Source organism: Populus nigra, chromosome 2 (genome assembly GCF_951802175.1).
Source record: "Populus nigra chromosome 2, ddPopNigr1.1, whole genome shotgun sequence".
Taxonomy (NCBI): domain Eukaryota; kingdom Viridiplantae; phylum Streptophyta; class Magnoliopsida; order Malpighiales; family Salicaceae; genus Populus; species Populus nigra.
Genome location: NC_084853.1, coordinates 33,747,543 through 33,763,128, shown reverse-complemented (window position 1 = coordinate 33,763,128; position 15,586 = coordinate 33,747,543). Strand labels below are relative to the sequence as shown.

Genomic DNA, 15,586 nt, shown 5'->3' with positions numbered 1-15,586 from the left:
AATTTTTGACCAAAAACACAACAAAGGAACGCCCCTAGGGAGCTACAATGTTGTCCACAGTGAAAATAGTCTATGCCTACATTGTTGTCCATAGTGCAATGTATTTGTGTTCACTCCCACATGTTTTAAAGGAGCCTAGAGTAAACCCAAATAGTGCAATCCATAGTAAATCAATCACAATCTATAAGATTTAAAATAGTGCAATCCATAGTGAAATCACTTATAGTCCACAGTAAAACACGTCCACGGTAAAACCTTTGTACAACACTTCTCCTAGATGCATTTTCTACTCCCTGAAACCTCTTCCCTCATATTTTCTTGGTCTCTTTCCACTCCTCCTCTACTGCCGCTAGCCTCCTCTCTTCCTTTTCCTCAATTTGTTTTGCCTTTAATGCTTTAATCTTCACTCAAACCTCTTATTTTCTCTCATGTGTTTGCTTGCATGTGATTTTCTCCAATTGTTCTTTAGAATAAGGTGCTAAAGAGAATAATGTCTCTTTCTTTTCCCCTCCTCTGTATTCTAGCATCAGCCCTCTTATTCTTCTTAGGGTTCACATGTTTTTTTCTTCTTTTTTTTTTGCTTTTGTCCCTCATTTGTTTATATATTTTCAGTTTAGTCCCCTCACAAAGTCTTTCCCATATTAGAGCTCTTGTCTTTTACCAACATGTTCCTTTCTATTTATTAAATCTCTTGAGTCTATTTTTAGGGGTGTATAAAAAAATACCCATAAATGCATGCCTATTTTTTTTTGTCTTTTTGTAGGGGTGAAGATATTTTTTTACTATATTCTAAGAAACAAAAAGACAAACAAAACTATTGGTAAACAATTCTATTTTTTTTTATGGTGGTGTAAATAATTCATTTTACTGTTTAAAAAAATTAGAAAAGATAAATATACCCTTTATTAATTTTCTAATAATTAATGAGCCATTAAAAAAAGATAAAACTGCTACTAGCCCTAAGGGTACAGTAACAATCAATGATAATCTATAAAGTTTTATAGTAAAAAAACCCCCACATTCAATATATCTTTGGTAATGATTTGGATCCGTTGGCCCTTTACAATATAAGAAGTTTTCAAGGTGCGGACCTAGTCAAAAAAATCCCAATGGAGCACGTAATCCCTCTACAGTCTACAACTTCGAGTGTACCTTATACACCACGAAAACATGACTGGAGCATCTGGCGCCATCAATTGGAAATCCCTGCCAGGGGCGAGTCTCTCTCTACTTAATCCCTAAAATCTCTCCCATTTTTTATCTTCTTAACTCCCATTTTGTTATCATCTGAACCCACAAGTCCTCAAAATGCCCAAGTAGAATTACGAAACAACAACCTTGAAATCAAAGAGCCTTCTCATAAAATCCCCAAGCTCCAACAAAATGGCGTCCACGAAGCCGCTTCAATCCCATCATCTCTCCTGAAAGTGAAAAAGCTCTCTGAAAACACTACTTTGCCCTCTAAATGCTCTATGCTTACCTCTAGCTATGATCTCTCCAAGTATTAAGCAAAACCCTCTTCTAGTGTTTTTTTTCCCGAAGGATGCATGATTATTAGCAAATTCATGGGTTTTTGTTTCTAGTGTTGCACAGTGCCTTAGAGACAGGTTCCAGCTAGAGGAAAAGCCCTTATCCCTATAGATTTGAGCTTTGCTATACCTAAAGGAACTTATGCTCGTATTGGTAAATCTCACTTCGTACCTTTTAATTTATGTTCATAAATGGTTTGGTTTTGTTTCTAAAATTGAGTTTTGTTGTTTTAACACCTAGATCGGGATTGGCATGGAAGCACTCGATTGATGTGGATGTTGGTGTCATAGATGCTGATTACAGAGGCCCTGCTGGTGTTAACCGATCTTCAAAGCATTCATTTTGATTGTATGAATAATGACTTGTTTCTTATAAGAAAGCATTGCCTACCGATTCAGATTGCTTGGCTTTGATCAGAAAAAGGGCTTGATTAGGCACGTAATGTAGGCTTTGACTCTTGGTTATGAAGAAAATGATACTTGTAAGCTTAGAAGGTGTTTAAGAGATTTCAAGACTAAGAATCACTAGTGTTTGTTTCCTGACCTTTTGTCTTTTGCATTTTTTCCAAAATGATCCATCGTGCCCTCTAGTGTCGGGCTTGGGCCTTTTCTCTTTGTTTTTTCTTTTCTTTCTTCACTTGGTTGAGCATCATCATATCAGTTATTTTAGTAGAAAGCTTAAATCTTTTAGATCGTTTGGATTTTCTTCATGCCCCCAGCTTTGTTTGGGCACCTTTAATCATTAAGAATTTTCTTTCATGCCCCTAGTGTTATTTGTGGCACTTTTAATTATTGAGGATTTTTGAATATCTCTCGCACTTACCCCCCAGTGTGGGATGTGATCCTAGCTAATGTTATTTCTGAAAAACATTACTCGACTTAAAAGGGGATTGCAAAGGATATATTTTAGCCTCGTGAAAGGATTATCAAAAATTACTTTTTTTCATTTCAAATGTGTACATTTAGTATCGGTAAACCTTGCTTTCATGTGAGTATGCAAAATGGTTTCTCACTATTCATTTAGTTAAAACCTAGTTTTGGAGTCATCTCAAGGTTTTCTAATTATTCACTTGAATTTCCAGAACTTGTTTGTGAACGTGCAAGATCATACATATTTTTGAAAACAAAATGAAGAATTCTTGGTGCAATTGTTTCATGAGTAAAGAGTGTGCTTGTGTAGGCATGAAACAACAACGAAAATGGAGGCACATTATGAATATTAAGAAAACACATGATCTTTTCAATAAGAAGGGCTTATTTGACACAGAAAATCTTGTGGTGTTATGAGCAAAAATACTAACAAGACTAAAACAAGTTAAAATAGACATGATCAAACAAAAGTCAATAATAGGTCAGGCTTCATCCTCTTATTTTGGTAAATCTCCTATTGGGCTAGCCTCCCCACCATAGTTTTGAAACCCGACCCGGTGATTGACCCGGTCTAATGATCGGGTCACAGGTCATATGGGTTGACCCGGGTCAACTCAAAAAAAAATTAACTTAACAGATAAGGATATCTCTAAGGGCCACTTCTTTTCATCTTTTCATTGATGGCATCATGGCAAGGAAGAGCTCCAAAATTAGAATGAAGGGAAAAACCTGTTAAGGTTCCAAGGTAGTGTATAGAACTCCTCAGTCCTCACTCCTGGTCTCTTGACTAAAATATCTGAAGCTCTCCCACCAGTGCAGAGTGACAAGAGTTCTCTTATTTTCAATAATGGAAAATGCTGATTTATGTTTGTAGTTTTTTGATTTTTTTTTCATAACAAAAGGTGGAAATTTATACATAAATTTTTCCATAACAAAAAATAAGAAATTTCAAGATATTTTGAAGATATAAAAACAACATAAAAGTTTATTTTGAAAGTATGGTAAATTTATTTTTAAAAATGATTTTTATTTAAAAATATATTAAAATAATATATTTTTTATTTTTTAAAATTTATTTTTAATATTAAAATCAAGATAATCTAAAAATATATAAAACATTAATTTAAAACTAAAAATAATTAGTTTTTTAAAAAAATACAGTCCAATTGCCAAACAAGAAAAAAAGGAAGAAAAAATAACCGAGAACTCTAGACGCTATTGGATAATCCACGTGTCAAATGAAAACACTCCACATGCACCCCAAAGTTCTCGAAATATCTTGACGTTTCTCATCTCACGGAAACCGCTCTTATTTTGATCCTCATCTATTCCCTTCCCCACCGACACTCGAAAACTCAATTCTTCACTTCATTTCCCACGCAAAAAGATCGAAAACAAATCACCTTTTCCTTCACTTTTTTGCCATCCAAACACTGCACGGCCACTAGTTCATAACTAGAAAAAGAAAGATTTGCTTAGATGTGGGCACAACCGTACAGGAATACAATAGACATCAAAATACCATGTTTAACTTGGAGTTCATCATCATACTAGATAGAAATAAACAGAGACGGAGATGGGCCTTACTTGCACCTCTGAAATTCATGGCAGCTTGTAAAGGGTTGAGAGAATTGTAGCTAAGTTATAAGGTAAATGAAGAATAACAAAGAACAGCACAGCCGCTTCAATTCTAGTCAGATCTCAGCCGAGTTTGCCCGGGTCAACTGGGTTTCGGGTTGACCTGCCGGGTCGACCAAGTTTTTCTGGGCTAACTCCCTAATGGGTTTTTACTTAGACCCGGACCGGTCCCAGGCCCGGGTCGGCCGGGTCCCGGGTCAACCCGCCGAGCCGGTCCGGGTTTCAAAACTATGCTCCCCACAACAACTCTTGTAGAGGTCTTATTGATGGTGGGGACCAAAAACTATGGTATAAATTTGAGCCCTTCAAAAATTTATGTTGTCTTTTTCACACCCTGCCTTAACCATTGGTGCTTTCAAATTTCCTGGATATTCCATTACTAGTGCAATTCTGATCCGCCACTTCAAGTATGATTAGGTAGAGGGTTCGTGTTCACATTAGGAGTGTCTTCAAATGTTATCCACCCTGCCTTGATTAAATGCAGAAGCTTTCTCTTGAAGGCGTTGCAAGTATGAATGTTATGTCCATCAATACCAGTATAGTATTCACAAGTGAGCTCTAGCTTGTACCAGCTGGGGTAAGGTGGCTGCAAAGGTGCTAGAGGTTTAAGACTTGTATGCCCAATGCTTAACAGCTTCTGGTACATCTCATTGAAGGGTAACAGTGATGGAGGTAGTTGTTCTTGGATGCTTTGGTAATTTCCAATTTGGCTTTTGGTTTGAAAGTTTTGGGGCTCAGGTTTTTTAATGTTGGTAATTTGGGATGGAGTGTGGTAGTTTTGGGATGGGTTTTTCCTACCCCTGTAGCCATCTCCAACATGGTTGACCTCCTTCCCTTTGAAGCCGCTTTTCTTAGTGGGTGCATAAATTCTACCACTCTTGATGCCTTGCTCTATGCATTCACATGCTGCCAACAACGTCTGTGAATTGCTGAGCTAAGTTGCCCATTACATGTTCGTAGTATGGTGCCTTGAGGGTATCAGCAAATAGATTAACCATCTCTTTATCCAGAAGTGAGGGATGCACTTGAGCAGCCGATTCCCGTCATCTTTAAACTTGGGTCTGCCCCTAGCCACTCCCAAGCAACTTGGGTCTGGCATGCCCTTCTAGACCGAAGTTAATAATAATAAAAATAATTGATTTTACTCTTCAAATCAAATATATATTTTTTATAGTACTAAAATTTATTTCAAATTTAATAATATGAATGAATTTATTAATATTTATGGTGTTAATAATAATATTAAACTTATATGATGTAAGTTTTTATAGTTTTCAATCCGCTCAAATAATAATAATAATAATAATTTTACCCTTGAAATCAATTATATGTTTGTTTTTCAAAATTAATGATATATTTTCAAAATTTTCTTAATTATGATATTAATAATATTAATTATGATAAAAACAATAAAATTTATAACACATAATAATATTTTTAATATTGACAATATTAATTATAATAAAAATAATAATAACTAAATTAAAAATATTTATAATACAAATAATTATATTTTTAATATTAATAATAATAATAAACTTACCCAAGTTGAAGCGAGTCTGCCTACAACACTAGGCCTAAGAGTTTTGGACCCCTCTTATATGAGAGACTAAAAAACCTTGGGTTTGGCTGCAATCCGAAACCATTATATTTAGGTGAGGACGCAAGACTCAAGAACATTAAATCCTGAAGCGGACCCATTAGCCTATAGTCTGACTCTTGACCCAATTGTCTTTGGCTAGGTAAGGCTGCAATACTCAAGGGACTTGAGTCTTCCCCCTGCCACTCCCAAACAACTTGGGTCTAACATGTCCTTCCAGACCCAAGTTAAAAATAATTAAAAAAAAATTGATTTTACCCTTCAAATAACATCTATGTTTTTTTTCCATAATAATAAAATTTATTTCAAATTTGATAATATTTATGATATTAATAATAATATTAAACTTATCTGACCTAAGTTTTTGTAGTTTCTAATCCCCTCAAATAAAACTTATTGTTTTTCTTCGATAATAATAATGTTTTTCTTCAAATTTATTAATTTAATAATAATAATAATAATAATCTTACATTTCAAATCAAATCTATTGTGTTTTTCAAAATTAATGATATATTTTTAAAATTTTTAATTATGATATTAGTAATATTAATTATAATAAAAACAACAAAATTTATAATACAAAAAATAATATTTTTAATATTAACAATATTAATTATAATACAAATAATAATAATTTTAATATTAATAATATTAATCATCATAAAAATAAAAATATTTATAAACAAAAAAAAAATATTTTAATATTAATAATAACAATAAACGTATCCAAGTTTAAGTGAGTCTAGCTGCAACACCAGACCCAAGAGCTTTGTACCCCTCTAAAATGAGGGACCCAAAAGCCTTGAATTTGGCTACATTCAGAACCTATTAGAGTTGGTTGAGGATGTCAGACCCAAGAGCATTGGGTCCTGACACGGACCTATTAGCCTAGGGTCTGACTCTTGACCTTATTATCTTAGACCAGACAGGGCTGCAATATTCAAGGGACTTGGGTCTTCCCCCTATCACTCCTAAGCAACTTGGGTCTGGCATGCCCTTCCAGACCTAAGTTAATAGTAATAAAAATATTTGATTTTACCCTTCAAATCACATATATGTTTTTTTTTCATAATAATAAAATTTATTTCAAATTTAATAATATTTATGATATTAATAATAATATTAAACTTATTTTACCAAAGTTTTTATAGTTTTTAATCCCCTCAAATAAAATATATTGTTTTTTTCGATAATAATAATATTTTTCTTCAAATTTATTAATTTAATAATAATAATAATAATAATTTTACCATTCAAATCAAAGTTATGGTTGTTTTTCAAAATTAATGATATATTTTTATAATTTCTTAATTATGATATTAATAATATTAATTTATAATAGAAATAATAATATTTTTAATAATAATAATAATAATAATAATAATAAACTTAAAAATATTTGTAATACAAATAATAATATTTTTAATATTAATAATAACAATAAATTTACTCAAGTTTAAGTGAATATGTCTATAACATCAGACCCAAAAGCTTTTAGCCCCTTCTTAAATGACAAATCCAAAAACCTTGTGCACCATAAAAGTGTAAATAGAGCTAGCTCATAAACTTAACTTTTTCTTTCTTTTCTCTTTAGCTAAATTGATTTTTAAAAAAAAAAACATTAATAATAATACTCAACCAACAAATATCCCCTGAACTTAGTTTCCAATTATTTTTTCAATTTACTCCCAAACAATAGATACGACAAAGAAACTTATAAAATAAAGAGAAAAACCTTAGCCCATCTTTATCGTCTCTTTACAACTTCTTATTCTAAGTGTGCTAGTCATAAAAGAAAAGGAAAATCAAAGAAAGTCTCATAAACCCATACAACAAACCTAAATTGAAAATCCTAATTAAATATACTTTGTTGCTGCTGCTATTTATGCTGATGGTGTTCATGCTCGAGCTTGTGCTCGTGCCCATGCCCGTGCCCGTGCCCGTGCTCGTGCTGCTGTCATTGTTGTTAGTGCCGGTGCTGGTGCTAGTGGCTGCGGTTGCTGGTAGTGGTTGTGGTGTTGGTTCTAGTGATCGGGTCTGATTTAATAAATTAAATAGGTTATTGAAGGTGCATTTTTATTAGATCATCTATTGATACAAAATTTTCGCACTTGCAATTTGATTTACTCTCACCTGGGCATCGAACATATTCATGTACTTGAATCTTAGTGTTTCCATGCATTCGTCCTGCATTCGGCTGGAAAAGGCAAAAAGCAAGAGTCTCAGGCCTTGTATCGCTTCTGTAGGCAAAGTAAGGGTAGGAATTGATTGCGAAAGGCGAACCATTCGCACTATTAAACTCCAACAAGCCCTTCATCAGATCCCCATAACTTGGATCAAAGCTTCCAGAAGAAGGTGGCTCAGACTGCTTAAGCACTCGCATCGGATGAACTGTGCAGACCTTAATTTTACCCCCGAGCGATGCATCATTTAGAGCATTCTGTACATTTTGCATTGCTGGTAACAGCTTGTTCATGAGATTCTGGTCATTGGAAGTCATGACCTCGTTGCCGACAGTGATGAGGATGATATTGCTAGCTGGATAGAAGGGAAGCACGTTTGTGTTGATCCAGCTCTTGGCAAAATTGGGATCAGAGGCTAGTCCTGGAATGTCACCATTTGCAGTGCCGATAACAATTCCAATTCCGGTGTTGGCTAAGGCTTTGATTATGGCGGGGTCCGATCCATATAATTGGACCTTTTGGATTGAAGTGGATTGAAGAAGCTTTGCGGTGGATGGTGGTGGTGGACGGTTGTCCGCAACTTGGCCATAGTTTATACCGATGAATGATTGCGAGTCTGCACAAAAAGCAGCAAAATTTAAAGCAGATGATCAAACATCAATTTTTAAACGACAAAACAGAACAACAACATTTTTTGTTTTCATAGACTGAAATGAAGACAGCTCAGTTAAGGTAAATTCCTTAGAAATGAAAGGAGGTAATTAAAATAGAAAGAGAAGCAAACTTACTTGCGATTTTTTCAGTCTGTAAGCAGGAAAGGAGTAGGAAAGCAACAGTATAAGGAAGCACCACCATGGCTCAGGAGGAGCGGTTTATATTCTGCATTTTTTGAAACTGGAGTAGGCATTAAATATAGAATATGCTACAAGTCAAGGGCAGAAGCGTAAAGATGACTTCGGATATATTCTTATTATAGAATATCATATGGATGGTTAAACTTCAAATAGAAACCAATTACGATATACTAGTGTGGTGCCTGCGCCATGGATTCATCTTTTAAAATATTATAAAAATATAAGATATCAAAACATTATAAAATTATCGGGTCTGATTACAATGTTGGACTCAAGAGCATTGAGTCTGACTGCAACGCCAAACCCAACAATAATATTTATAATATTAATAATAATATTTCACTTGTCTGCCAAAATTTTTATTTTTTTTAATCTCTCAAAAAAATTATGGTTTTTCTTTGATAGTAATAATAATTTTTTAAAATTTAATAATAGTAATAATAATCATTATTTTTACACTTCACAAATCTATGGTTGTTTTTCAATGTTGATAATATTGTTTTTCAAATTTATTAATTATTTTATTAATAATATTAATTATAATAAAAATAATTATATTTATAACACAAATAATACTATTTTTAATATTAATACTTTTAATTATAATAAAAATAATAATATTTATAACAAAAATAATAATAATTTTTATATTAATACTTTTAATTATAATAAAAATAATTATATTTAGAAATTAAAGACCCAAGAACCTTGGGTCCTGATGTAGGACCCATTAGCCTTGGGTCCTGACTCAACCCAAGAAAACTGGGTCATGACGTAGAATCCATTAGCCCTGGGTTTTGATGTAGCCCAAGGAAACTGGGTCCTAAACAGGAACCAATAGCTTGGATCCTAACGCTGAACCCAAGTGCTTTGGGTCTTGATACAACTAAAAAAAAATGGGTCCTGATGCAGGACCCAAAAGATTGAATCCTCACGCAGGATCAATAATGTTGGGTTAGGCAGGTCCTAGTGGGGCAGGACCCAACGTTGATAGATCCAGAGGCAACTGGACCCAAAGCTATATTGGCTTAGTTCGGTTCAGTTATTTTAAAACAAAAACCTATTCAAATTGATTAGTTTGGCTCGGTTTTTTCTAATTTGGCTTGATTTGTTTTCGGTTTTTTCCGGTTTGGGTTCAATCCGGTTTATTTTTTTCAGTTATTTTAATAGTTCCTTTTTAGTCATCAATTTTTTTATTTATTTCATGTGATTTTTTTGAGTTGATGATCTCTTATATTTATATATTCTTGGCAATTAGTTGTACGAACTTTTCTAAAAAAATAGCATGGCTTTTCTAGAATTCACGCGAAAATATATTTTTGCATATTAATTTAGTCAAACCAAACAGATTAATTATTCTGTTCATTAATTTTTTTTGTTGCCTTGGTTAATCCTCTATATTCGAATCTAATAGATAACTATTTTTTTTTCTTAGGGTTATGTGGATAAAATGAACTCAAATCGATTGGAAAGTTATGGTACGATGACAAACACTTAAAGCTAGCTTGTTAACGTATAGTTCATCCTGTCCTAACAACTAACACTAAGCGTCACAACCATTGCATCTGCTTATAGATTCTTTGAAGACAAGTTCTCCTTCCAAGTTTCAAAGCTTCTCTGTAGAAATAAACTGAAAAGCAAAGAAGTATTGAAAACTGAAAAGCATCCTCCACCCTTCAATCCTACTAGTGTAACGGAGAGACGCACAAAGGGTTATTGGTGTGAAATCCATAGATCAAATTGCTATGAAAACTTCTGAAAATTTGTTTGAGCTTTGATTTGTATATATATATATAAAAAAACCCTTTCAATGCACAAAACATCATTATTAAAATTAAAAGCAAGTTTTCCCTACTTTTTCTTATTTTTTTATGCAAGTTTCATAAAAAAAACCACCATACCACACTCTTAGACACACACTTCATAAAATAACAATACAACTTCAAAATTATAAGAAAAAAATAATAGAAATATATTATATAGTTCTCAACATAGTTGTTAGATTTGATTCAAGATCTAACCTAACCTTATCGTCTTCTCCGTTATACTAGGAGGATTGAAGGGTGGAGAATGCTTTTCAGTTTTCCATACTTCTTTTCAACATGAACTTGGCCCCTAACGATCTACATACAGGATTTCAACGTCATCTACGTCATGGCCACGTATTAGTAGGTTCAGATAAAGGAAAATTATGCATGTTTATTTCTACAGAGAAGCTTTGAAACTTGGAAGGATAACTTGTCTTCAAAGAATTTATAAGCAGATGCAATGGTTGTGACTATTCTTAGTGTTAGTTGTTAGGGCTGGAGGAAATATAAGTTAACAAGCTAGCTTTCAAGTGTTTGTCGTCGCACCATAACTTTCCAAGGACTTGGATCCATTTGAGTTCTCTGCCTTTCCCTCTTGTTTTCCACATAACCAAAAGGCTATGAAGTTCACAGAAATATCATCAGATAGAGACCATCGCCCAGTCAAGGGACTGTGAACAAATCTAGCCATTTCTTTAACCTGGGGAGCACCAAACCCAAAGCAATAAGTTTTTGCTAAGAAGTAACAGGAGTAGACATGTCAAAATGTCAGAAGGGAAAGCATCCATCTTACATTGATAGAAGCACGCTGTAGGATAAGCACCAGTTCTTCAGGAGTAAGAAAGCTTGACCACTGATGCGTGCCTCTAGGAAGCTGTACAGCATTGGTTATTAATAACAACACAAAGCGAACAAAAGGATAGAATCAAACTATAATACATCGACAGATTACTTCCAGAAATTTTGGGAAGACTAAAACCGACACACCACCTCCACCACCAACTACATCGATAAGAAGATTGCATGCACTGGATATTCCTAGACACAAAGTCCATTGCTATACGAAAAATAAAAGTCATAAAATGCTAGAACAGTTCCACTACCAGTGAAAACAGTGGGATTTTGGATTAGGTTTCTCATCTGTTTATATCACATCCACCATCAGAAATTCACCTAAAACAAACGGAAATACTGAGAGAATAATTATGTTGGTAAATTACAATGATAATTACCGATGTATACTGTTTCATTGGTAATTCAGTCGGTATATACTGACAGACTAATGTTGTCGGTATATACCGACTGAATTATAGACGAAATATATAAATTTTTTTTTAAAAAAAGTAATTCGATGATGTGGCAGCTTTTGGAGGTGATTTTACTAACGAAATGACCGAGGGATTTAGACTGGAATCTCCATACAATGACGTGATTAATTCACCGTCAAAATTACCGAGGGAATCGCCAACGAATGAGGAAATCATCGACAAAAGTATTCCGTCAGCAATTCCCTTGGTAAGAGTTAATATATCACCATTCTGACGACCCTCTCCTCTCCTATTTCTCCTTCTTCTTTCCCATCCCAACTCTCCTCTCTCCCAAACTGCAAACAACCACCCCCTAAAAATACCCCCCTCTTCTCAACAAAAGTCATCTTTCTATAACTTTTGTGGTCACAACATCTATCTTCTGATTTATTGTGGATTTTATCATTTTTTATAAGTAAATTTTTTTTTATTTTAACATTTAAATGTCAATTTTATTATTTTTTGTTGTTTTTTTTAATATATGTATTTTGTTAGTGTATGTATATGTTTTATTGTTATTTCTCAAACAAACTGGTAGTATGAATATATAATTTTGTATTTGCTATGGTTCTTTGTTGGCAAAGTTGAAAAGGATGTTGCACCCTCGCTTCTTTCTGGTGAAGAATTGCATGATGTTGTATCAAAGTATTATGACATTATGTTTGGTTTCCAATTAGGTAAGTAGAAGATTCCTGGTTTTGGTTTGACCCACAATTGGGTAAAGCAAAGTATTTTTTAGGAGCTTCCTTATTGGAAGATCAATCTCCTCCAACATAACCTTGACGTCATGCACATAGAAAAGAATGTGTTTGACAATATTTTCAACACCGTCATGGATGTGAAGGGGAAGACAAAGGACAACATTAAGGCTAGATTGAATATAGCTTTATTCTGTAATCATAAATATATGGAGTTAGTTTTTGATGGGTCACGGGTCGCAAAACCAAGAGCATGCTTTATGCATAACTACTAGTCTACAAATGCCTTAAGACTCCGTGTTTTCCCGATGGATATGCCTCAGAGATATCAAGGTTGGTTAATATGAAGGAATGTAGATTGTATGGAATGAAGAGTCATGATTGCCATGTGTTTATGTAAACACTCATTCCATTAGCTTATTGAGATTTGCTGCCAAAAGGGATATGAGATGCACTCATAGAAATCAGTCATTTCTTTAGAGATATATGCTCCAGCAAGTTGAATGTTTTTTTTTTTATCAAATGCAAGAATTGTATAGATCAAAAAGTTGCAAGACAAGCTTGCGGAACAAGCTGAAACCAGCAGTACATATGGACATAGATATCCAGGCAAAGGAAGACAAAATAATCCTGTGGGAACAGACTCCCACCAAGCACAAGAGAAAAACAACCTAAGCAAACAAACCTTCGGTTATAACCGAAGGGAACAAAAGCAATAACAATACAATTACACGAGCTAACAGCACAGGACAGCCAGCCACCATCAGGAAGAGCTCATAGACCGTTCAAGGGAAGGGGGCCCTATCAGCAAAATAAAGCATGGGAAACCAAAATGCATGAGCCATGCATTAGCGGAGCAGCACAGCACAGGGCAAAAAAGGGGCCCTTCAGCAAAAGCAACACCACACAACACCCTTAAACAGAGAACAAATGGCCCCTTCAGCGAATTAATGGCTAAGACATCCTGAATATACAACTGACTGCATCAACCAGTAGTGAACAAACTGGTAGAGGACCAGCTCAAACCACCAAGCAACAAACTCCTCATGTCGTTACAGGGGAAGGGGAAAGCCTTCGATTGTAACCACGCTGCTTTTTGGTTCGGTTTCGAACCCGACTCGGGGATGATACCTCCATAACAGGTTTGCCAGCCATGTTCACATCACCAGTAGGAATTGTCAAAGAGTTCGGTGGAGAGGGGTTGTGGCCTTCACCAACACAGGAGGGCAAAACTAATGGTTTAGGATAAGAAGGGGGAGGATCCCTAGCTTCTTCAGCACATGGGTGTGCCACCAATGTATTAGCGCCAGAGGAGGTTCGAACAGGTCCTGTGCAAACCGACACTGGCTCAAATACTGCTATTGCCTTTCCATTATCCTGCTTACTGGATTTGCGTCTAGATACCACTGTAACCCAGTCATTAGAAGGAACAAGATCAACTGCTGACCCTACAGCCTGTGTGGATATGTCCTGGTCGTGCGACTGGTCTTGCAACTTTTGCAGAGGAGGAGAGGACTGAAAAGGTGGCTGAGGACCCAATCGACTAAAAACAGACCCTTTATCAGCTTGAACAGCTGGAACCAGTGGTTGAGGGCAGGGTATAGTTTTTGAATCAACAGTAGCTTTGGGGCAGAGGAGATGAGTGTGCCCAAGAACATGGCAGAGCTTACAATACTTGGGCAAAGTTTCATACACTACTTGTTGGTGCAGAGCAAGACCTTCAGGGAGAGTAATCTCTACTGAGTGTTGGAGTTCCGCAAGAAGATCAAGTTCAACCAGAACCCGGGCATATGACATCTGGGAAAGAGTTGATGTAGGTTGGTCGCACTAAATAGGCTTCCCAATAACACTTGCTATCTTTGATAAACAGATAGGTGACCAGCAGCATAGTGGAAGGTTGGGAAATTTTACCCAGGCAGGGACCCTTGACATTTCTTCACTGGAAAAATCAAAGAATTGTGTCATAGGCCGCAGTATGAGAGGACGACCATATACCATGTAAAATCCTCCACTAAGAACCGTAAGTTTGGCTTCCTCTGTTTTAAATCTGTAAACCAGCCACCTAGAGTCATGGATGGTAAGGTTTGCCTCACATTGCCAGACAGTGGAAATAATACTAGTCAGGGCGCCATAACCAGGGCGTTTTCCAGAAACATAGCCCACAACACAATATTTCCAAACCTCAAAATCAGGTTGTATGTCCTCAGGAGAGATGGCACAAGTTTTAGATAAACGATTAAGAGAGAAGTTTTGCAGCTTGGTATAAGAAACAGTAGATCTGTTATAGAGGAAAAGGTCTCGCCATTTGTTAATACCAGGAGCAGAAAGAGGGTTACCTGCAACAGTGGAGGGTGGAGACTCACTATAGCCAGAAGGCGAGGATGATGGCGTCACAGTCTTCTCTAGCGAAGAAGATAGTATCTGCACAGCAGGAGGCAGAGGAGGAGGGGTTGCCTAGGCACCCATAGGAGAAGCAACAGAGGTTGATTGGCCACCACCAGGGGGAGCAACAAGGACGGGAGGAGCCACAACCACTAGAGAGAGGAGGAATTGAAAACCCCCTTCATAATTCTCCACAGAAGAGTCAAAATCCACCTCCTCGTCTTCTAGATCATCATCGCCAGACCAATCCTCCACAAAGACATGGTTGATATTGTGAGATGGATCACTATGATATTGAGGTAAAGAACCAAGGGGGGAGGAAAGAACGTGGTGGTTAGGACCAGGACAGTCAGTGGCAAAGACAACAGGCGGGCTTTGTTTTGAATTTGAATTTGGGGGCACTGTAGCAGGAACAGTGAGAGGCGGGCCTGCTAAAGCTAAAACAGTGGAATCATAAACAAGCTGAGCATCAGCCAGCTTCTTTTGTTGTTTCAACCGAGATCGATGGGACCCAGCTTTCTTCTTTTTGTTAGCCATGGCCAGGAGAAGGCCAAGATTCAATAGATCAAAGGAACGAAGAGAGTGAACAGTAGCAGGAAATCACAAAGCACAAGAGAAAAGCTTCACTCGGAAGGAGAGCATCTTTCTCTAATTTCTCTGCCTACTAAGAGCTCTTTCTTTTCAGCAAGTTGAATGTTGATCATATTGAAAGGCTTG

At 35.8% G+C, this 15,586-nt stretch overlaps 1 protein-coding gene and 1 pseudogene across 1 annotated transcript; one reads left to right on the top strand and one right to left on the bottom strand.

The window, feature by feature from the left end:
- The first annotated feature begins 1,170 nt into the window (after nt 1-1,170).
- Nucleotides 1,171-15,586, top strand: part of LOC133682938 (deoxyuridine 5'-triphosphate nucleotidohydrolase-like) — a 42,642-nt pseudogene continuing 28,226 nt past the window's right edge.
- LOC133682193 (uncharacterized) lies at nt 12,983-15,202 on the bottom strand. Its single transcript, XM_062105476.1, has 2 exons — nt 14,824-15,202; nt 12,983-14,426 (listed from the first exon to the last, which is right to left on the bottom strand). The coding sequence occupies exon 2, from the start codon at nt 14,282-14,284 to the stop codon at nt 13,532-13,534; it is 753 nt and encodes a 250-aa protein (XP_061961460.1). The 5' UTR covers nt 14,285-14,426; nt 14,824-15,202; the 3' UTR covers nt 12,983-13,531.